The following is a 24,015-nucleotide window of genomic DNA, read 5'->3' as shown; positions in this document are numbered from 1 at the left end:
TAGAATTGCTTTTACCACATGCATGTTTAAAGGTGCTGTAAGCAGAATGGTTCTTTTAGCTAACTTCCTGTCAGTTACTGCAGTTAGCGGTCTCCTCGCTCGTCCCTACGTCACCACATTAATGCACTGCGGTCTTCAAGCAGTGAGTTATCTAGCATCATCTCAGATCCATAAGTGTGATAAAACATGATAAAAACCATCAAAACAGACATTGGGAAGGATTTTTACCTGCTCCGCCATTGTAGGCGCATAAACATTCACCCATCTGTTGCTCTGTAGTGCACCGGCAGTGAGACCATCAGTGAGACGGGTGTCGGTTTGTAGCGTTCTCTCTTGTGATTGGATAAAAATTTCGGGATCCTCCAATAAGTTTATTTGACGATTACATGCAGAGCAGCTGACTGAGAGATCGGCTTTATGAAACGCGCACATCATATAAGTGATCACTGTATGAATATTGAGCGATTTAACACTTATATTAACATAAATAAACCGCTTACTTCACCTTTAAATTAATTTGAGTATAAAATAAACTCTAATCTGTATATGTCCCCTTCAACCCCGTTACCATTTTCAACCCCGTTACCCTAGTTTCAACCCAGTCACACCTACATTTATGGTATTTATTCCCTTAAGCTTATAAAAAATATGTACTGTTTGTTTAACTATGTCTGAAATATTTAGGGCAATCATAAGAATATTGATTTTAGTAAAAAATATTAAGTAAAACTACATCTTTGATCTAAAATGGTGTGATCGCTGGCATAAAAAGTACCCATTTTATATTTTAGTATTGCTGAAAAGTGACATGTTGTGTAATTTCTATATTTGCAAATATTGCATTAGTGTGAGGGACATCTGAATAGTACAAAAATTTTGATTTTATTAAAAAATTGAAAAGTAGGGGAGAGTGGCCTAAGTTGTGCTGGTGGGGAAGTTGTGTCACCCCTTGTTTCTAGAAAACCATAGAAAAAATTGTAAATGTGACCACATATTTAAGAAGAGCCATCCATTTGACTCATCCTATAAAGAAGGGAGAAACATGGAATAAGATATAAGCACATTTAAGCTCAAAAAACAGTTTTTTGCCTTTCAAAGTAAAATTTCCATGATCAAGGTTTTTTGATTATTGTGTCTGAACAATTATAGACACCTTTTAAAACAGTTGACACATGGTTTATTGCTTTAGTATGCTACACTTTGTGTCTATATAGTTAGCACGATGTCAGCCCTAAACTGCTGCATCATGCTTATTATCCAAAATTCTGGGGTTGTGGTGATTTGTGCCAGAGGGCCTGGGGTGAGCAGTAGCGGCCTTAGCTATGTTTCAACCCATTCAATTGAATGGGGCCCCGCCCTCTGGGGGGCCCCCAAGCCCACCCTAAAAAAAAAATATTTGATAAATAATTCTTGAGCAGGCTACCGGGCCCTAGGCCTCATAGTAACTTTTCATGTTGCATTGTCAAAGAGCTCAGTCACTCATGTCAATAACAGGGTCCAAAAAGGAATAAGCCTAAATATAAGGAAATAAATCATCATGGGCCCCTCAACTAGTAAGGGGAGAAATACAAAAGCATAAGAAAACAGCATTAGTAGCTCTGTCTAAGGGGCTTCATGATGAGCCTTTAGGGCCCCCACACACATACAGGAATACGATTTCTATGTGTAAATTCTATGCTGTTCATAAAAAGTAGCTATCCACCCTGTATCTGTTGAAATGAGTCTCTCCATCATAGAACATGGGTCTGCAGACCAATCTACTGTACTGTTTTTACAGTAGCAGAGTAAAGAGTGCTGCCTGATTAAGAAAAATCTGAAAAATAATGTTCCTGCTGCATCTCAGGATTTGATATAGCCTCTAAATTTCCCCTCAAAGTGCACCAGATTGATGCATTTTAATTCAAAAGGCACACATTTTCTTCCGGTGGGGATGCCCCCGGACCCCCCAACAAGGACCAGGGTCCCTCCCACAGTATCCCTAAATCCTGTGAGAAAAACTGACTTCATTAATATGTTTTTACCATTAATTGTATATGTGCTGAAAAGTCAGTGTACCTGACTGGATAGGTAGGAGTGGGGGGGCCCTTTAAGAGTCTGCACCCAGTGGCCCATCATCTCATAAAACTCTACAATCTGTTTTCTTTTTGCGGGAAGCATGCACAAGCATGCACAATAAATATGTCTTAAAAAAAAATTAAAATTAAGATTTTTTTTTTTTCAAGAAAATACAAAAAAAGTGGGGGGCCCCACACTAGGTCTTGAATGGGGCCCCCAGATCGTTAAGGCCGCCTCTGGGGGTGAGCTATAAGTAAGTAAGTCAAATGTATTTATAAAAGCACATTTATAACAGTTTGCACTGTCCAAAGTGCTGAACATAGTGCATTCAGTAGGTAAAGAATTAAGGTAAAATAACAATAACAAAAATAAAAGACATAAAGCCCAGACATCCACATATAAACAAAGATAGTAGTGCAGAGGTAAAATGGTTAATGGGGAGGAAAAACCAGGGTGTACAGATGGGTTTTGAGAGGGAATCGCATATGCCAGGTGGCAGTTGGTTCTACAAGGGAGGAGCAGCTAGTGCAAAGTACATTTCTGAGAGTTGTGCCATTGGCATGGCTGTATACGCTGGTCACCAAATGAAAGTGACTGTCTACAGTAGCTCAGAAGAGGTGACATCTCCATTCCACTTAACGACACCACTGATGAGAGTTCAGATGGCCAGAAAGATGATGATGGTGACTTTGTCATTGTGAGCTTTGCAGGCAAAACCATTAGATCTGCTAGGCCTTGTTTAAGAAAATTGTCTGTGGTGGCAGATTTCGCATATGATATATCTCTGGACTCAAATGTTGGAATACTTATTAATGCAATAGGAAACATTTGTTATTATCTTGTATAGACTTATAAGTATAATGATATATATTGAATGTTGTTTAGTTGTAAACTGAAATGTAGATTCCTCAAATGCGTATCCAACAAACCACTCAGACGGGCCACACCTCTCCTATTGTACCATGCTCAGAACTCCCCGGTGCCATCTTCAAACTGTCCCCCCCACCATCCCCCCTCACATGACTGGCCAATTGAGAGCATTGCATTGTGGTTATGGTGAACTGAAGCCATTGTTGTATCTCAACCTGTCTGTCTCCCTACCCTCCTCTTGTAATACAATTTAGTCGTCTTCCCCCACCCAGCTTCCTTAAGTATGTATATTTGAACCTGTCTACCTGTCTCCTTCCTGTCTCCTACGATGTCCTTAAATAGTTCATGACTTTAAGGGAACATGGTCACTCTTTGCAACAACTCACATGTGTTGGAACTAGTGACCACTCCGCGGAGTTTTCTTGCTATTATTGATTGAAAATAAACCTTTTGCTACTACAAACGTATCGCTCTGCTTAATTTCTCACCACATTGTCCTTCAATCTTTGTAAAATATTTACTTTATTTACTTTAAATAAACCTTAAACAAGTGGTTGTCTAATGGATTTGTCTTGCATTACAGTTTATGAGATATATATCAATGGCACAATTTACCCCATGGTATTCTCTCTTGTGGCACAACTTACACCACACCAGGGGCAAGTTGTGGCACAAGACAACTTTTTTTCCGAAAGCTATATTTCTTAAACAGTTTATTCCAGATCCAAAGTTTTTACTGCCAGGGAACATCCTGAAATATATGTACATATTTGAGTTGGAGACATAACTGTCAAGGCCTCACTTTAAAATCACTTTGAGTAAAAAGTGGTACAACTTAAGCAACTCTCCCCTAATACATTTTGGTCAAAAATCCAAAAATGTCGAAGTCCAAATCGGACCGGATTCATGGAATGACTCAAAAAGTGTTTTGGAGAGATACAGACTGCGCTAAAAACAGACTGTAACTCGCTTAATTCTGAACCGAATTTCAGAACAGCCACGGTTGGCTTCCTGATGAAGTTGTACAGCATGTTGCATAGTCTGAAAAAATCCTTGACAGCTGCTTCACTGGACATTGCATGAATCACAACCAGATGAAGTTGGTGATTAAAGCAGTGAATATATGGTATGTTACAATCCAGCTTGTTTTTGGAGAAATTTCTGCACACCACCATGCCTGCCAGACATGAGTGATACGCCATCATAAACCTGACTCAGGATTTTGTCCGTGCTGAGTCCGGCGCTGGTGAGCTCATCAATGATGACACCTGTCAGAGACTCTGCATCACCTTCTCAGATGTGGCCATTACCAAGAGAAGCTCACACACACACACCATAGTTTTCATCAGCAAAACGCACAACGACAGATATATTTTCTTGACCTAAAAATCCTGTGTGCCATCCACCTTTATTGAATAAAATGTGTCCTTATGGAGTATTCTCCTGTTACTGCTGTGGGGCAGGCCTGCTGGAGATTAAGTGCCCCTACAAGTACAGGGAGGGACAACAGGGGTCAGAGTCCGATGCATAATTTTGCCTCGATGCAAGCTATGATCTGCGACCCACCCACCAATATTATTCACAGATTCAGCTACGTATGTCTGTAAAATAGAAATCTGTGATTTCGTGGTGTGGACCAAATCCAGCAGCATAATTTGTCGTCTACAGAGGGATGAGCACTTTCTAAAGGAAACTCTTCCAAAGGCTGAAGCTTTCTTCATGAATCACCTCCTCCCAGAACTCATCTGCCCCATGCAAAGACCCTGACCAATTGGAAGACAGCAAATGTCCGTCCTGCAAGAAGCCTAGCTTTGGAAAAATTATTAAGTGTCCAGACTGCTGCCAGCACTTTCACTACACGTGTGAACATAACAAGATCCTCCAAAAAATTTAAATGTGGATACAAGTAGATCAGCATATTCAACAATGACGAATACTGGAGGCTAGATAACACATGAGAAAAAAACAGAATAAGACGTAGAGAGCTAAGATGACTAGGCCCATAGCTCTGACCTACAAAACACGTAACTGATTTAATTGGTGTTGTAACAACAACTAATAGTTCTAACTCTTCAAGTGTTCATTTATATTCTAAAAGTACATAAGAAAACTTCCCAAACAGCACTGATATGTAATCAACATTTCTAGAAAGTAAACAAAAAAATTGAATTCTTAAATGTGTTCATTAAGTATCAATTATTTACTTCTCATTGTTAGATACTTTTGTTAACAGGCGTAGATTACATTACACTTAAAATATTGTCAGTGCATTTCTTTTCTCTTTCACAAACAGCACTGAAGCACCTACAGCACTCCCATGGGGTTGTTTGAGACCAACAGAATGCCCTTTGGGCCGCAGAATGCTCCATCCACGTTCCAGAGGCTCAGGACCTGCTGCTTTGGGGATTTGAATCTCACCCACCTCGTGATTTATCGCTACAATTTCATAATTTTCTCCAAAACTCTTAACGAACACTTAGAGAGATTTCACCTAGTGTTAGACAGATTTCAGGAACATGGCTTGAAGTTGAAGCCCTCCAAGTGCCATCTTGTGAGAAAAGAGGTACAGTACTTGGGTCTTTTGGTCTTTGCGGAGGGGATCAAGACAGACCCAGAGAAGATCAGCAGGGTTAAGGATTGGAAGAGGCCAAAAAATCGGAAGGAAGTGCTGCCATTCTTTGGGTTCGCTGAATATTACAGGAGGTACGTTGAAGGCTACTCAAGTATACAGTAGCTGCTCCTTTATACCGCCTCACAACTGGTGACCCCAGAAAGAAAATCTGGGAAAGAAAATGTTTGGGCGCTAATGCTAACGACTAAACCCCGCATTCTCTCATTTCAGTCGGTGTTGGTTATTATAGGAGGGATAAAATAAAGCACATTTCAGACATTGAACTAACAAACGGACAGAATTATTTTTAAAATAGGACTACTTACATTTCGGACGGATGGTGTCTCTCAGTCTTCCTGGCACAGTCTCCTCCACACTCCAGTAAAAAGGCTTTGATCACACTAACAGATTGCAAACCTTTGCTGGAGATAGCCTAACAAAAAATGAAGTAAATCCATTCAGCCCTAGTGTGCTTCGAGGCTGGGGTGTGATGGTAGCTTGAGGTTGAGCTCACACTGCAGCTTGCTTCTCCTCTGTTGTTGCATGAGCGAGTGGAGGCTCAGCCAGGTGTGTGTGGTTACGATTTGCCAATCAACTGCCGAGTTTCTGGTGAGCTTTCCCGTGGGAGTATTTATGATAATGAAAACCGACCGATTTCGTCATCAGTCGGTGTTTTTTGGAAGAAACCTTCAAATCCCCCCTTTTTCGAAATAAGTGTCCCAGAAGAAACTGACATATTTGTCTTTTTGAAGCTTGTGTGTGCTGGTAGGGACGCCAATAACCTAAACAGTGTGCCCGAACACCGGCAATGTTTGGTTTTTCATAATATGTCCCCTTTAAAGGCTATGGTGGAAGAGAAATTTACATTGGCAAAGGAGAAGGCAAAGGAAGAGGTCCAGAAGGCTGCAGCTGTAAGTCTTACAGCAGATATGTGGTCCTCCATGAACATGGAGGCATATCTGGGTGTCACGTGCCATTATATTACAGAGGAAGACACTCTTAATACGGCAATGTTAGGAGTGGAATACTTTCCTTTGCGTCACACTGCTGAGAATTTAGCCCTGGCACAGGCTAAGATCCTGGACGACTGGGGGATCAAGGGCAAGGTGAGCTGCTTGGTCACAGATGCTGCAGCAAACATGAAAGCCTCTGTAAGGCTACTGGGGATCAGGCACAGCATCTGTGTGGCTCATGCCCTCAACCTAATTGTGCGCAAGTCCTTTGAGCAGGTCCCTATGCTGGCAGACTTGCGTGAAAAGTCCAGGAAGATCGTGACTTACTTCCGGACCAGCACGACAGCCAAAGAGCATTTGGGCCAACTACAAGCATCAATGGGCAGGCCTAAGCACAAACTATTGATCGAAGTAGACACCAGGTGGAATAGCACGTTTTTAATGTTGGAACGGCTGTTTGAACAGCGTGAAGCTGTGGGAGCAGCCCTGGCTTCCCTTCATACAGACCTTCTCCCACTCACCTCGTTGGAAAATGACGCAATTGAGGAAGTGACAAAGGTGTGTAATGGCAAAATATTGCACATGATATATCTGGACTCAAATGATAGAATGCTTATATCTGCAATAAGAAACATTGTATTTATCTTGTATTTCTCCTGTATATCAAATGGTTATTCTAGAAACTTCAGACAACACCCCCTCTAGAATGTCTTGAAACTTGCTGGGTCACAATATGGGGCTTTGAAGTAGCCTAACCCTGAAGTGGAATTAGTGTGTGGAAACAGGGCATTGTTCAAAATTCCAATAAAAAAACTGTTGGCATTTAGCTTACATCAATTAGTTGGGCTTTTATTTTGAAAGTACATCACAATCACAAAGTCCGTACATTTCCTTTGACAGTGGTTGCGTTCCGAATCGCATACTCTTTCTTTTTTCTATTCTACATACTACATCCGACGATAAAAAGAATCTAGTTAGGATGCAGTAGGCATACTATTGGGACATACTTTACTCTCTTATTTCATCATAACATTGCGCCTTGATCTTGCCTCTTGCTTTTATATCCGTCGCATCCCCGTTTGTTTTCATAACATGGACCTATAGGCTTCGTCGATGTTACGTCACTTCACGTGCGCACTGGATTGTGGGTCAGAATCGCCCAAATAGGATGCACTTTTCAACACTAACAATCTTGGCCGCATGAAGTAGACCATCCGGGTATTCTAACCATCCTAAATCTGGCCACAAGAATCGGGACATCCTAAATCTTTTTTCTACATACTATATAGTAGAAAGTATGCGATTCGGAACGCAACCAGTGTTTGCTTTTATTGACTGTCTTTCGGTATGCACCCGACAAAGGCTTTTATTTTGACACCAGTTCTGAGAGACTAAGGCCGTGTCCGGACTGCCATACTAACGTCCTACTCATACTCATTTTGACTTCAATTTGAGTATGTGACGGTTGGGTATGCGAGAAATTCCCGGATGAGTACTAACTTCCGGGAAGATTTTGGGTATGAATCGATTGTATACTTTCCCTACTCAACCGCCCCACAATGCACTGGGTCAATTCTACCCGCCCAGGAAAATGAAATATTTTCGAGCAAGTTGGTCCGCGATCTGACAGCTGTACGTGCAGTCATTCATAAACTCTTACAATAGATAACAGATGAAGATAAATTCCTAACAACATTAGAGTCACTAAGTGAAATGAGTGTTGTGAGTCTGATAGTGGAGAGAGATCACACACACCGCAGCTCGTCCAGCTCAACTCACAGACAGCTGAGTGCTGTCTGATGAGCTGGACAGAGAGCGTCGGAGGGATCCTCCGCCTCAAAAAAACACAATTATAAAACAAGAGGTCTAAAACACAGATGTAAAATCGAGTTCAATATCTAACCTGTAGAGGGCGGTTATACGCTAAACAGCGTCTAAACTGCCTGAATCTTATAAGAAGAAGAATACATTCTTCATGGCTTGAGTATACTTCAACTGAAAACGTTTCGACGCACCTCGCATACACAATCGATCTTTGAGTAGACAGTAGGCATCTACAGGAGAATATAGCCTACCATCGTCTTGCACTTGGGTAGCTCGCAGTAAGTCTGCCTTGTATGGTTAGGAATATTAGCCTATTCAAAAATCCAAATGTCTTTGTCAGTTAACAGTGGGCTATAGGCCAAATTCATTTGCTCGATATTAAATCTAAATTTTATATTAATACAATTAAATATTCAAAGAAACTGCCCTCATATAGCACTTTCGAAATTGATCTAGATAGGCTACATGAAATTAACAAAAACTAAATTAATGCAAATCGTTCAACTTTATGACTTGTTTGGCAGGCATATGTGTGTGTATTTGTTTTTAAATTTTCTTTTTAAACTAATTTGAAGGTGAATACTGACGTGTAATTTGTCACCTTATTGACAATCTTATAATGTATTATTTATTTGTTTGCACTTCCGCAAAGGCAATGCGGAAGTCCTGACGTAAGAGCTCTCAGATTGGAGCACAATCGTGGGTTGCCTACGTCTTTCACTTTTTACCCTCAGTAAAACGACTGTCACAGTGGTCTGAGTCGGTAAGTCATGGAAAGGTTTATTTGGGTTATGCCGTTACTAATAGGCCTATCGGACTCAAAAAGTAAGAAATGGACAGCCAGTCGGTGTTCTGTAAACTTTATTTATGTTGTTCTAGGAAAACAACTGTTATGAGCAGCAATCAACTCCGACAGAAGAGCGCTAACCTCTGTGTGATCAGTTTAATTATCGTGTCTTCAGGTCAGTTTCCGTATGTCTTTCATGCCAGCCTAAAACATTTTCAACTTGGACAATAACGCATGCCTCCGGGGAACTACAGTAGGCCTATACAGTTAGGTAAATTATTAAGCTCAGAAAGTGGGTAAAGACTATTTAATAACCTCAAAACATAAAAAAAGGCATTATGTTGAACATAATTTTTTTTAAATTAATTGTCTAGCCTATACTAAAAAATATATATTTTGTTAGTTTTTTGTGTGTGCACATTATCTCATCCCCCACTTACCTGTTATACACTAGATTAAATATTATTACATTTTACTGTAGGCCAATGGCTGATTTATAATCAAAAATGTCAAGATGACAATGGTTGGACAATCACATGACTACGAGCAATTTGTGCAAATTGCAATAATTCATTGTGACCAAATGATAAAGGCAATGATACGATGTGACCCAACCAGGAATAATCAATAATATAGAATAATAACCTAGTTTGTATCTGTGTTTGTGTCCACACAATTGCCTTGCATGTATCATCATTTACAATTCCGACTTTAGAATTATTGATATGTCCACCCTGTCATGTGAATATCCACCCTGTCGCCACTATACCCTATGCAAGATATGACAGGGAGGACATTTTGATCTTAAGTTTGCATGTAAGCTAAGAACAAACTACGACTGGCTTACTAGCTAGTATGGTTGTTGAAGAAGATTGTCTATAGTTAAACTGACCTGGTTTTATCTTTGTTTTATCTAGTGCCGCCCAATTTCTTCCCTAAAGATCTCTCATTACATTGGTCCATTTCATCACTCAATTTGGCCCAACTGATTGTGTTTACCTGCTCGATTTAAGCAATGCAGCTCAGGGTTCACACATTTTTGCACGTACAAAAGTTGGCAAATCATTTGTTTTATCTGTTTTAACAATTGATTTCCAGAACAGAAACATTTTGAATTGATAAACAAACATCTGTTATTTCATCTAAAAAATACTGGTATTGATAAAAATGTATGAGTAATGGTTAAACTAAATACAATTCCAAAATGCTCAAGGGGTTCACATACTTTCAAACAGCACTGTATAATTGTATGAAAAAAAAGATGAATCAATTGTATGATCTGACAACATATTACATGAATAGTAAACTTGTGCGTGGGACATATCAAAATAGCACGTATCCTCTTATACAAAACTGAATAAAATCTAGAAAATGTAGCCAAAGAGCCAATTAGCGTTTTGTTACAGATAGATAAACATTGTCCAGTACAACAAATGCTTTTATAATATTTTCTAAGTTAAATTAAGATAGTAATTGAATTTTTTTTATTCATGGAACACCAAAAGGCACCCTACAGTGATATTGACCCCTATACAATTTTATATTGAAAATTGTTCCCTCTGTTTTCAGACAGGAACCTCACACACTGCTGTTTCATGATTACAAAAGGATGAACTGCTTACTTCTTGTTCTTTATCTAATGTCACTGCTTGACTCTGGTGAGTAAAATTCCACTCATATTATATTTTTTACAGTAGGCTAAGGCTGAATATATTAATCTCTTGAATTCAATTGAAAATCAACACACCTACATGTTGTTGTTACACGCTAGGTGTGTCTTTGTGCCTTGTGCTTTCATAGCTGTGTTTGTGTCTGACTGTGTCAAGTGTTAACTTGTTCACACAGTACTCAGCGCCCTTCCTGCTCCAGTCAATGTTTCTGTCAGCTCAGTCAACTTCCACCATGTCCTTGGATGGGATCCTGGGCCCGGCACCCCGCCAGGAACACACTACAAGATCTCCATGAGGTATGTATTATGCCCACATTACCCACATGGCCCCTTGCCATTTCCTCCTTTAGTAGAGAACAAGTGAATAAATGGTCCCTGAGTAGAGATTGTGTTGACAAAATGCAAATAGTTAATATATATATATATATGCACTCAACGGCCACTTTATTAGGTACAGCGGTTAATTTTTTTTTAAACACATATAACTAATCAGCCAATCACATGTCAGCAACTCGATGCATTTAGGCATGTAGACCTGGACGGGACAACTTATTGAGGTTGAAACCGAGCAACAGAATGGGGAAGAAAGGAGCTTTAACTTAATTTGAACATGGCAATGTTGAGGGTGCCAGGAGGGCTGGTATGAGTATTTCAGAAACTGCTGATCTACTGGGATTTTCACTCCAAACCATCTCTAGGGTTTACAGAGAATGGTCCGAAAAAGAAAAAATATCCAGTGAGCGGCATTTGTGTGGACATAAAATGCCTTGTTAAAGTCAGAGGTCAGTGGATGATGGGCATACTGGTTTGAGATGATAGAAAGGCAACAGTAACTCAAATAACTACTCGTTACAACCAGGGTATCCAGAATACCATCTCTGAACGCAAAACACGACCAACCTTGAAGCAGATGGGCTACAGCAACAGAAGACCCCACCGGGTGCCACTCCTGCCAGCTAAAAACAGGAAAATGAGGCTAAAATTCTCACAGGATCACCAATATTGGACAATAGAAGGTTGAAAAATCATGCCTGGTCTGATGAGTCTTGATTTCAGTTGCGACATTCAGATGGCAGATTCAGAATTTGGCGTAAACAACATGAAAGTATGGATTCATCCTGCCTTTCACCATCAACCATGCCATGTTCAAAGTCACCAAAACCCCCTTTCTTCCCCATTCTGATGCTCGGTTTGACTTCAGTACATTGTCTTGACCACGTCTAAATGCCTAAATGCATTTAATTGCTGCCATGTGATTGGCTGATTAGCTTTTTGTTTTTATAAGCCATTGAACTAGCCTGGCTCCGCCCGCCTACCTACTTCCGCTCAAATTTAATTTTCCCTGCAGTAGTCAGTCTGGGTCTGCAGTATATTCTTAGGTTTTCTCCGGACAGATTTCTGCCGGTCCAATCAGCGCACAGAGGGAGTGGCTCGGAAGCCAATGCATAACAAAACGTCAAGCCCCAAACGTTATGCGATTGGTTGGCAGATCCAGAGTGACACTGGGTAGATCCAATAGTTTTAAACTTCACACACCCGCCTCCAAGTGAGTGAACGTTTGCCAATTACAGCACTGCCAGACCTTCTGTACAAATGAAATTAAGTACGATGGTCTGGTAGGACCAGGCTACCATTGAACAGGTGTACCTAATAAAGTGGCCGGTGAGTGTATATACAGTCATATGAAAAAGTTTGGGAACCCCTCTCAGCCGGCATTATAATTGACTCTGCTTTCACAAAAAAAAGATAAAAGTGGTATGTCTTTAATTTACCAGGAACAGCTAAGTACTGGGATGTTTTCCAAACAAAGATGTTTTGAAAAGCAGTATTTGGTTGTATGAAATAAAATAAAATGTGAAAAACTGGCTGTGCAAAAATATAGGAACCCTTGTGGTTTTGTTGATTTATGTAAAACTGATGACTTTAAACACAAAGTTGGTTGGATTATGTTGTTAAGCCTTGAACCTCATAGAAATGTCTGTTTAATCATGAGAAAATGTATTTTAGGTGCCTAAATGCAAGTTGCACTTCTCTTTGACTCTCTGCTGAAGTGAGACAGAATGGGATCATCAAAACAGCTCCCAAAAGATCTGAAAAACAAAGATTGTTCATTGTCATGGTTTAGGGCAAGGGTCGGCAACGTTTTCTACTCAAAAAGCTATTTGGGACCGCCTCCCAATAAAAAGAAAGCACTCGGAGCCACAACCCATTTTGACATCATATACAGTCATATGAAAAAGTTTGGGAACCCCTCTCAGCCGGCATTATAATTGACTCTGCTTTCACAAAAAAAAAGATAAAAATGGTATGTCTTTAATTTACCAGGAACAGCTAAGTACTGGGATGTTTTCCAAACAAAGATTTTTTGAAAAGCAGTATTTGGTTGTATGAAATAAAATAAAATGTGAAAAACTGGCTGTGCAAAAATATGGGTACCCTTGTGGTTTTGTTGATTTTAATGCCTGTAACAGCATGTAAAACTGATGACTTTAAACACACAGTTGGTTGGATTATGTTGTTAAGCCTTGAACCTCATATAATTGTCTGTTTAATCATGAGAAAATGTATTTTAGGTGCCTAAATGCAAGTTGCACTTCTCTTTGACTCTCTGCTGAAGTGAAACAGAATGGGATCATCAAAACAGCTCCCAAAAGATCTGAAAAACAAAGATTGTTCATTGTCATGGTTTAGGGGAAGGCTACAAGAAGCTTTCCCAAAGGTTTCAATTTTCAATTTCGACTGTAAGGAACGTTGTCAGGAAATGGAAGGACACAGGCATAATGGCAGTTAAACCCAAGCATGGCAGACCAAGAAAAAAACAGGACCGGCATAGGTGGAGGATTGTGAGAATGGTTGCACACAACCCACAGATCACCTCCAAAGACTTACAAGAACATCTGGCTGCAGATTGTGTATCTGTACATCGTTCAACAATTCAGCGCAATTTGCACCAAAACATCTGCTTTTTATAAAGACCAAATAACTTAATTTTTGTCTCATCAGTCCAAAGCATTTTCTTCCAATATGAAGCTGGCTTGTCTAAATGAGCTTTTGCATACTCCATGCAACTGTATCTGTGGCGTGGGCGCAGAAAGGGCTTCCTTCTCATCACCCGGCCATACAGATGTTTTGGTGCAAATTGCACTGAATTGTAGAACCATGTACAGATACACAATCTGCAGCCAGATGTTCTTGCAGGTCTTTGGAGGTGATCTGTGGGTTGTCTGCAACCATTCTCACAATCCGCCGCATATGCCGCTCTTGTACTTTTCTTGGTCTGCTAGACCTGGGTTTAACTGCAACTGTGCCTGTGTCCTTCCATTCCCTGACAACGTTCCTTACAGTAGAAATTGACAATTGAAACCTTTGGGAAAGCTTCTTGTAGCCTTCCCCTAAACCATGACAATGAATAATCCTTGTTTTTAAGATCTTTTGGGAGCTGTTTTGATGATCCCATTCGGTCTCACTTCAGCAGAGAGTCAAAGAGAAGTGCAACTTGCATTTAGGCACCTACAATACATTTTCTCATGATTAAACAGACAATTCTATGAGGTTCAAGGCTTAACAACATAATCCAACCAACTTTGTGTTTAAAGTCATCAGTTTTACATGCTGTTACAGGCATTAAAATCAACAAAACCACAAGGGTACCCATATTTTTGCACAGCCAGTTTTTCACATTTTATTTTATTTCATACAACCAAATACTGCTTTTCAGAAAATCTTTGTTTGGAAAACATCCCAGTACTTAGCTGTTCCTGGTAAATTAAAGACATACCACTCTTATCTTTTTTTTGTGAAAGCAGAGTCAATTATAATGCCGGCTGAGAGGGGTTCCCAAACTTTTTCATATGATTGTATATGTGTATATATATATATACATATAACCTGTATGCTATGTACAAAAAACTATACTATGTTGCATTTAACCTATGGTTTTCTCGCCTGCGCATCGACCCAGTGCGCCAACGGTGGCGCAAAGTGTCCATTCCCCCATAGGGCGATCCCCTAACCCTCACAAGAGGGGTGCCGCTGGGCAGAGCAACGTCACACATCTCAGTGTTCATGGATGCATCTCTGTCGGGCTGGGGAGGAACCTGCGAGTCTCACGTAGTGGGCGGCGCTTGGCCTGCCCCCGTGATCATGCATATAAACGCATTGGAGTTTATCACTGTGTGGAAAGTAATCCAACACTTTGCCCCAATGTTAACAAATCAACATGTGATGATTCGCACGGACAACAAGGCGACAGCAGCATACATCAATCGCCAAGGGGGCGTGCGCTCAGCGCAGCAGCTGAGCATAGCGAGACGTTATGCTGGACGCACACACACTTGCTCTCCATCAGAGCAGTGTACATCCCCGGTGTCCTAAACAGAGGGGCAGACATAATGTCGAGTGGGGGGCCAGGAGACTGGACTCTGCACCACGATCTGATCAATCAGATATGGAGCGAGTTTGGGAAGGCGGAAGTCGACCTATTCTCCACACGGGAGAACACACAGTGCGCGCTGTGGTTCTCTCTCAGCGCGAAGGACAATCCCCCGCTCGGGGTGGATGCGTTCGCTCACAGACCGTGGCCGAACACACTCCTGTACGCTTTCCCACCCGTCCCTCTGAAGTCTTGGACCGAGTCCAAGAGGAGCGGCTCTTGGACTCGGTCTCAAGCACCGCAACGCACGAGTGCGCCGTGGTTCCCCTGTCTCCAGCGACTGCTCTCGGGGCCGCGATAAAAATATTAAAAACTTTTTATTTAAATGTTACATGTTTACTATAATCTTCAAATTCAGAATTATATTTTAAAATGAACAAAGTCACAGGGAGCCACAACAGAAGGATGAAAGAGCCACACGTGGCTCCGGAGCCACGGGTTGCCGACCCCTGCTACAAGAAGCTTTCCCAAAGGTTTCAATTGTCAATTTCGACTGTAGGGAACGTTGTCAGGAAATGGAAGGACACAGGCATAGTGGCAGTTAAACCCTTGCATGGCAGACCAAGAAAAAAACAGGAGCGGCATAGGTGGAGGATTGTGAGAATGGTTGCACACAACCCACAGATCACCTCCAAAGACCTGCAAGAACATCTGGCTGCAGATTGTGTATCTGTACATCGTTCAACAATTCAGCGCAATTTGCACCAAAACATCTGCTTTTTATAAAGACCAAATAACTTAATTTTTGTCTCATCAGTCCAAAGCATTTTCTTCCAATATGAAGCTGGCTTGTCTAAATGAGCTTTTGCATACTCCATGCAACTGTATCTGTGGCATGGGCGCAGAAAGGGCTTCCTTCTCATCACCCGGCCATACAGATGTTTTGGTGCAAATTGCACTCAATTGTAGAACCATGTACAGATACACAATCTGCAGCCAGATGTTCTTGCAGGTCTTTGGAGGTGATCTTTTGGTTGTGTGCAACCATTCTCACAATCCGCCGCATATGCTGCTCTTGTACTTTTCTTGGTCTGCTAGACCTGGGTTTAACTGCAACTGTGCCTGTGTCCTTCCATTCCCTGACAACGTTCCTTAGAGTAGAAATTGACAATTGAAACCTTCGGGAAAGCTTCTTGTAGCCTTCCCCTAAACCATGACAATGAATAATCTTTGTTTTTAAGATCTTTTGGGAGCTGTTTTGATGATCACATTCTGTCTCACTTCTGCAGAGAGTCAAAGAGAAGTGGAACTTGCATTTAGGCACCTAAAATACCTTGTATCATGATTAAACAGACCTTTATATGAGGTTCAAGGCTTAACAACATAATCCAACCAATTTTGTGTTTAAAGTCCTCAGTTTTACATGCTGTTACATGCATTAAAATCAGCAACACCACAAGGGTTCCCATATTTTTGCACAGCCAGTTTTTCACATTTATTTAATTTAAAACTAAATACTGCTTATCAAAAAATCTTTGTTTGAAAAACATCCCAGTACTTAGCTGTTCCTGGTAAATTAAAGACATACCACTTTTACCTTTTTTGTGTGAAATCAGAGTCAATTATAATGCCGGCTGAGAGGGGTTCCCAAACTTTTTCATATGATTGTATACACAGTAGGGGTATATAGGTCTATATAAAATAAACCTATTTTTTCTTTAACAAAAACATTCTTTGAATTTATAACATGTCCTCAAAAAGACAGCTACTGTTATTGGCATTTTGTGCCTTTTAACTGTAGTGACAGTTGAAAAATAACAGGAAATGAGAGGCTGGAGAGATGGGAAATTACAAATATCCCCATCCGGACTCAAAGCAGGGAGGTTGTGGTTGATGGTAAACCCCATGGTAAACCCCGTAGGCTACCAGTACACCCCCAGCTTTCAACACAGTGGAGAATTACACATTGTTATTGCTTGCCAATTCAAAGCCTAACAATTGATTTGATTGTGTTGCACAATGCTGAATGTATGTTTATTTCAGTCAAATAAAAAGTAAATTGATGTTGACCTCATAATACTTGGTGTTATTCTTAAGTCTTATTGACAGAGCTGTTACACTAAAGATCGCAAAGATATTTGATTATTTTAATCTATTCTTTATTTTCCTAAGGCAAATGGACAGGACACCAACAGTTAAATGATAAACTTTTCAATGTGGTTTGGTGAACTCAGAAACAACATAGAACAATAGAATTTCTCTGATGCAAATTATTCTTTATTATCATCCACGATGAGGCCAATATCAGCCAATAATCATACTTTACCATCAACTGATGTGAAAATGCCTTGCCTGCAATGATGCTAAGCAAGAACAACTTTCCTGCCTTTCTGAGAGATCTGAAATGGAATTAAATGTTAAAACCCTGTTTCTCTTCACTTTGTGCAGGGTGAGGAAGAAAAAATGGGAACATAACTCAACGACTACATCAATTAAGCTAAAGCTTGACAACATCAAGACGTATTACCTGACTGTACAAGCGTCCTACAACCAAACCCTGTCTCCAGAATCCCATAAAGTCAACTTCATGCCTATCAAAGACAGTAGGTCCACATGACTTTCTTTTGAGTCTCGCGCTTGTTGTTTTGGAGTTAGGTAATTGCATATTGTATTATAATTTGTTGCTGACAGATGTGAGTGATGAACCTTATTTTTATTCTCCCTTTGAAAGTTCTGTTAATGCAGCAGCAGATACTAGTGTAGGTAAGTTAAAGTTTCTATAGAAAATAGCTCTCACTCATAGTCAAGTGCTTATCCTGGGTCAGGTAGTGGGGGTAGCAGGCTGCAGCTCCAGGGGCCTGTTTCAGGAAACAGGGTTAACAAACTTGAGTTCATGCCTCCACTCTGAGTTGACAAACTCTGTGATTAGCAACTCTGGGTTATCGGTTTCAGAACAGAGGATCAGCGTTGGGTTAGTCAACTCTGAGTATGTTCTCTCTGGGTTGAGCGTTAAAGCCATCGTCAATGGATCGCTGATATCATAATTCACCATGGCAACTGGAGACAAAAAGGTTTGATCCTCACACTTCTACTTTGCCCATTGGAGTTAGAAATATTAATCTTTAGGCAAGTTGTATTTTTGAGGATTAATTTTATTATTGAACAACTACAGTGCTCTCGGTCAATCCAAAATGTTAGAGAACCTAAACCTGAATGTTTACGAAAGTAAAAGTGAGGTTTTGTCTTTCTTACGAGAATATATATATGTTTTGCTATTATTAGGCAACTATTAGTGTGCAGAATTATTCTGCAACTAAATAAAAAAACTAAAATGTTCCCATCTCACTTGTTTATTTTCATCTGTTGAAGTGAGAATAATAAAACAACTCAAAATTTACAAATACAAATTTCCGACATGTCAAAAAAAAAAATCAGTGACCAATATAGCCACCCTTCTTTTCAATAACTGTCACAAGCCTTCCATTCATGGAGTCTGTCAGTTTCTTGATCTGTTGACGATCAACTTTTTGTGCAGCAGCAACCACAGCCTCCCAGACACTGTTCCGAGAGGTGTACTGATTTCCTTCACTGTAAATATCCCGTTTTAGCAGGGCCCACAGGTTCTCAATAGGGTTTAAGTCAGGTGAGGAAGGGGGTCATGTCATTATTTTTTCATCCTTAAGGCCTTTACTGGCTAGCCATGCAATTGAGTACTTCGATGCATGTGATGGAGCATTGTCCTGCATAAAAATCATGGTCTTCTTGAAAGATGCAGACTTTTTCCTGTACCACTGCTTGAAGAAAGTATCTTCTAGAAACTGGCAGTAGGTTTGGGAGTTGATTTTGTGGCCATCTTCAACCCGAAAAGCACCAACTAGCTCATCTTTAAAAATACTAGCTAGGGCTGGGCGATATATCGAATATATGCGATGTATCGCGAGATGTTCTCCACGGGATGTATAAAATGACCCTATCGCGACCATCGAATACAAATTGGCACGTAATGTGTTTCTTTTAGCCGCCGCCGCCATCGGTAAACTCGCTGGTGTTCGCTTCTCTCGCTCTTTCCTGTGGCTCTCTGCCTCACAGACTCACATGCATTGGCAACTCACTCACTCCCCCCTTCCAACCAGAGTCTCCTGGGCGCTCCTGTGACGTAGTCTGCAGTGTGCCCTGTGTGTGTTTACTTCATGCTTTTATCGCCATGTGAAAACAACAAGAGGGGGAGAAAAAAAGACGAGGGCTCTTGTGTTCTTATGACAGCCGAACGAGCGGGTGGAGGGGGGCACGCATGACGGCGATGGTGGCCGTCGTTCATAGCATGGACCTTTTTTGTAGGTCCATGCTTATGAGAAGAAGCACATAGGCGAACGACCGGGGGCGGCGGGCGCACATTCCAGCCTTAGCGGCCGCTGTACACAGCACGGCCTGCCCTGGTCCGTATGAGAGGAAAGCTAGTGGCTACACATGCGAAAGAACGGGGGAGGCGGGCGCTTGACAGCATAAGCGGCCGCTGTACAGAGCCTGGTCCTTATGAGAGGAATGCGAACGAGCGCCGGGGGGCGGATTACTCCGACTTCACGGAGGGTTTTTGGTCCAACGTCACACAACCACGGCATCACATTTATTACGGGCAGCCTCTTATAATAGGTCCATGTCAGCACCAAGGGAGGTGCACACCGTTTATTAACTAAAAGTCTTTGTAAAGTAGGCTACATTTGCGAGTATTTCTTATAAAATAAAACATAGTGTTTTAGTGATATTGCAGGAGGGCTAGATCAATAGGTATGAATAGCATCCAGGAATGGTGCATCGGTTAGAATGCAAGGAATGATGATGATGAGACTTTGCTTTCTTTAGACTATATTATTCTCAGCCATATTTATTTAAATCCTCTGATTGTCTTCCAGTTTTATTTTCATGAACTCAATACAGGAGATTTAAACAATAAGGCAGGTAACAGAGGGACGATGAGCCACCTGCTGTTTGCGCTCGCATGAATCTCTCTCTCGGACTAACTGGCAGAAAACTAAACTTAATTTATACACTATAGACTGGGAGCAACTGCTCTTAAAGCGACAGTAACCATTATAAATGTCAGAGCCTTTTATACACATAGACTACTATTATGGAGAAAAACCTGTTCTGCATTTAAAGTGTGGCTGCTATGTTCAGGGGGTTAGTGGTGATAAACAATTAGTAAGTGGTTGTAATCATTATGTAGTCATAATTAGTGTTCTCAGTTTACAGATTAACAGAAGATGGAAAAAACTGTTTCCAAATAAAATAATGCTGGATTCATTGTATGGGAGTGGAAGGATGTGGAATAATCAATACGATGTGCAAACTCTTTGCCATGTGCAAGTTTCAAATTGTTCCAATAGAAAGCACTAAAGAATATAGAAAATATGTTGTTTCATGTATCCTAATGCATCATTAGTGCAGACACATTTTGCAGGGACTATTTAAATCATATTACTGGTGTGATGTTATGCAAAAAATTTATTAAATTGAGCATTTAGGATGTGCTCTAGAGGAGATTTGAAATATATCGAGATATACTGTACATCGTGTATCGAGATATAGTAAAAAAATATCGAGATATTGATTTTAGCCCATATCGACCAGCCCTAATACTAGCCCATACCAGTACCCCACCTCCACCTTGCTGGTATCTGAGTCGAAGTGGAGCTCTGTGTCCGTTACTGATCCAGCCACGGGCCCATCCATCTGGTCCATCAAGAGTCACTCTCATCTCATCAGTCCATAAAACCTTTGAAAAATCTGTCTTCAGATATTTCTTAGTCCAGTCTTGACGTTTCAACTTGTGTGTTTTGTTCAGTGATGATCAGGTTTCAGCCTTCCTTACCTTGGCCATGTCTCTAAGCACTGAACACCTTGTACTTCTCAGCACTCCGGGTAGGTTGCAGTTCTGGAATATGGCAGCACTGGAGGATAATGGGTTCCTGGTAGCTTCACGTTTTTTTTTTCCTCAAATCTTTGGCAGTTAATTTGCGTCTTTTATTCTCAACACGTTTCTTCCGACCTTGTTGGCTATTTGCAACAAAACGTTTGATGGTGCTGTGGTCACGCCCCAATATCTTGGCAATTTCAAGAGTGCTGCATCCCTCTGAAAGACCTTTACATTTTTTTTACTTTTCAGAGTCTGTTAAATCTTTTTTTGCCCATTTTGCCTGAGGAATAGAAGCTGCCTAATAATTATGCACACCTTGATATAGGGCTGGGCAATTTGACGATATCATATCGTGGACGATATGAAAGTGTCTACAGGGAGAGATTTGGCCATACCGTTTATACCGCGGAGAAAAAAGTTAATGTGGCGCGAGCATAGATAGAGCGGGAGGCAGCTGTCCCTCCGAGTCCCTACAGTTACACTGCAGTTACACCGCCGCGGCAGCAGAGTTCTGGGCTGCAATACAGCTTCTCTACCCTCAACAGAAGAAGCCTCATCTGTTGCTCTAGCTGTCTAGCTCTGGTGCGCCATAACTACAGTTAACAAACCAACTCCGTGTCACGGTGGCAGAGCAGCTGGTATTAACGGTCAAACATGTCATCGGGCAAAGGAAACTTGCTTGCTGCTTCAACGTGCTGTTGCCGTGACGCAGAGTTGGCTTATTTTAAGCCGCAAACTACATGGGTTAGCTCTCGTGAGCTAGCTGGCTAATAATGACATCTTTAGCCTGCTCGGGGCTTCACCCCCGTGCTGTTATTGTTGGAGACAGCCAGCAAGGCTGGTTTTATGTAACTTTAAAACATGTCAAACTTGAAAATATTATTTGTGTTGAAGCTGTTAAAGTATTACCAGACATTTGCTCATTAGTTAATTTTGACAGCTTTTTAAAATGAAGATGAGCAAATACTGCAGGAAAATTCAAGTCTTTCATTATTTTGATATAGGCTACTATCAATTGGAAAATGTAGGCTATTTGGTTGATGCTGTCATTTTTATTTTGCACTGACTGACTAAAGCCAGACTGGTGTGGTATTTTGCACCAGTTTTTCTTTTGTATGCAAATTTAAGTTCCAAGCAAAAGATGAAAATAATCTAATGTGATTAAAGTTCAGTAAGGTTATTGTAATCCATTGAATTTAAAGGAAAAATACTATACCGTGATATATATCAATATCGTGATATAAAATGACCTATATCGTGATATAAGATTTGGTCCATATCGCCCAGCCCTACCTTGATATAGTGTTGATCTCCTTAGGCCACACCCTCACTCATTACTCAAATACACATCACCTGGTATGCTTGAATCCAATAAGCACTTAAGTTTATACAGCTTGAAGTTGGAAAATATGCATAAAAATTATGATATGGCCAAAATCCTCACTTGCCTAATAATTGTGCACACAGTGTAGTTTGAAAAGACAAAAGACAATGTGGGCTGGAGGTGGGGGTTGAAGGGGTGTCAGAAAGGGCATGGTTTGGCACGTATGTATGTGGGGGACAGGAGAGTGACCTTTAACATCAATAGACTTTAAGAAATATGTATTTATTCAATGAATGATCACAGTAACATAAATGCAGAAAAAAAGACTCAAAAGATGGAAAATGAGAGAATATTCATTCTTTTCACATGTCCACCACACTTACACCCGAATTGATTATTTTTTTGTTGATAATTCATTGATGTCAGACCTAAAGTCATGTAGTTATGAAAGTATTGTGATCTCAGATCACGCTCCTCTGCTCCTTCAACTGGCTTTCTCTGACGTTGAGTACACAAGAAGGCAGTGGAGACTGGATCCATTGTTGCTCACAGATGAACGTTTTCTTTCACACATCTCTACACATATTAAAACTTTTTTGAGTATAAATAAAACACCTGATGTGTCCAATGCAACAATTTGGGAAGCTCCGAAAGCCTATTTAAGAGGTGAAATTATATAATTTGCAGCATACAAAAATAAATGTACAAAACAGAAACAAACTGAAATAGCTGATCAGATTCTGAACATAGACAGACAATATGCTAACTCACCTTCATCTGAACTTTACAAAGAACGTTTAAAACTTCAGACAGAATTCAACCTTCTTTCCTCTCGTCAGGTTGCTGACCAGTTGCTTAGGAGCAGAAGTACTTTTTACGAACATGGTGACAAGATTGGCAAACTCTTGGCCAATCAACTACGCGGATTTAGAGCGAAGCAACTCATCCCTGGAATACGGACAGAAAGTGGGTGTATAACATCAGATCAGAAATTGATAAATGAAAAGTTCAAAACATTCTATTCAAATTTGTATAGTTCTGATTGTACAGTAGACGCAACGGTGATGGAAACCTTTTTCAGTGGCCTGAACATGCCTTCCCTTTCTCAGGACCTGAGACATAGCCTTGAGGCACCTATTACTCAGAAAGAAATTTTTGCAGCAATAACATCTATGCAATCAGGCAAATCTCCTGGTCCAGACGGATTTCCATCTGACTTTTTTAAGAAATGTTCAGCCGAATTATCGCCTTTTTTATGTTCAGTACTCTCAGACTCATTTGACTCAGGTAAACTCCCGCCTTCGTTCTACCAGGCCTGTATTTCCTTGTTGTTAAAAAAGGATAAAGATCCTCTAGATTGTGCATCATACCGACCAATTTCACTATTAAATACGAATGTGAAGATACTTGCTAAAATTCTCGCCCATAGATTGGAGGATGCTCTTCCCTCTATCATATCTCCTGACCAAACTGGGTTTATAAAGGGATGCCAATTATTTTATAATACCCGCCGGCTAATGAACATTTTATATTCCCCCAGAAATACTGAATCAGAATGCCTCGCTTCTATGGATGCTGAAAAAGCATTTGATAGAGTAGAATGGAATTATTTGTTTTTCACCCTGGAAAAATTTGG

At 40.6% G+C, this 24,015-nt stretch overlaps 1 protein-coding gene across 3 annotated transcripts in view; it reads left to right on the top strand.

Annotated features, from left to right (window-relative positions):
- The first annotated feature begins 8,473 nt into the window (after positions 1 to 8,473).
- The window catches only part of crfb1 (cytokine receptor family member b1), a 45,598-nt gene continuing 30,056 nt past the window's right edge, over positions 8,474 to 24,015 (top strand). Inside the window, exons 1-5 of one of the 3 annotated variants that reach the window (XM_080038135.1) lie at positions 9,050 to 9,076; positions 9,193 to 9,275; positions 10,670 to 10,758; positions 10,946 to 11,066; positions 17,590 to 17,744. In XM_080038135.1, the coding sequence (XP_079894261.1) occupies positions 10,710 to 10,758; positions 10,946 to 11,066; positions 17,590 to 17,744 (325 nt within the window). In that variant the 5' untranslated portion in view covers positions 9,050 to 9,076; positions 9,193 to 9,275; positions 10,670 to 10,709. Of the gene's footprint in view, positions 8,592 to 9,027; positions 9,077 to 9,192; positions 9,276 to 10,669; positions 10,759 to 10,945; positions 11,067 to 17,589; positions 17,745 to 24,015 lie in introns of those variants that run through there. The other 2 variants (XM_080038137.1, XM_080038136.1) reach the window with 2 other exon arrangements.

This window comes from Ammodytes marinus, assembly GCF_949987685.1.
Source record: "Ammodytes marinus genome assembly, chromosome: 12".
In the NCBI taxonomy this organism is placed as follows: domain Eukaryota; kingdom Metazoa; phylum Chordata; class Actinopteri; order Uranoscopiformes; family Ammodytidae; genus Ammodytes; species Ammodytes marinus.
This window is presented reverse-complemented; position numbering and strand designations above follow the sequence as displayed.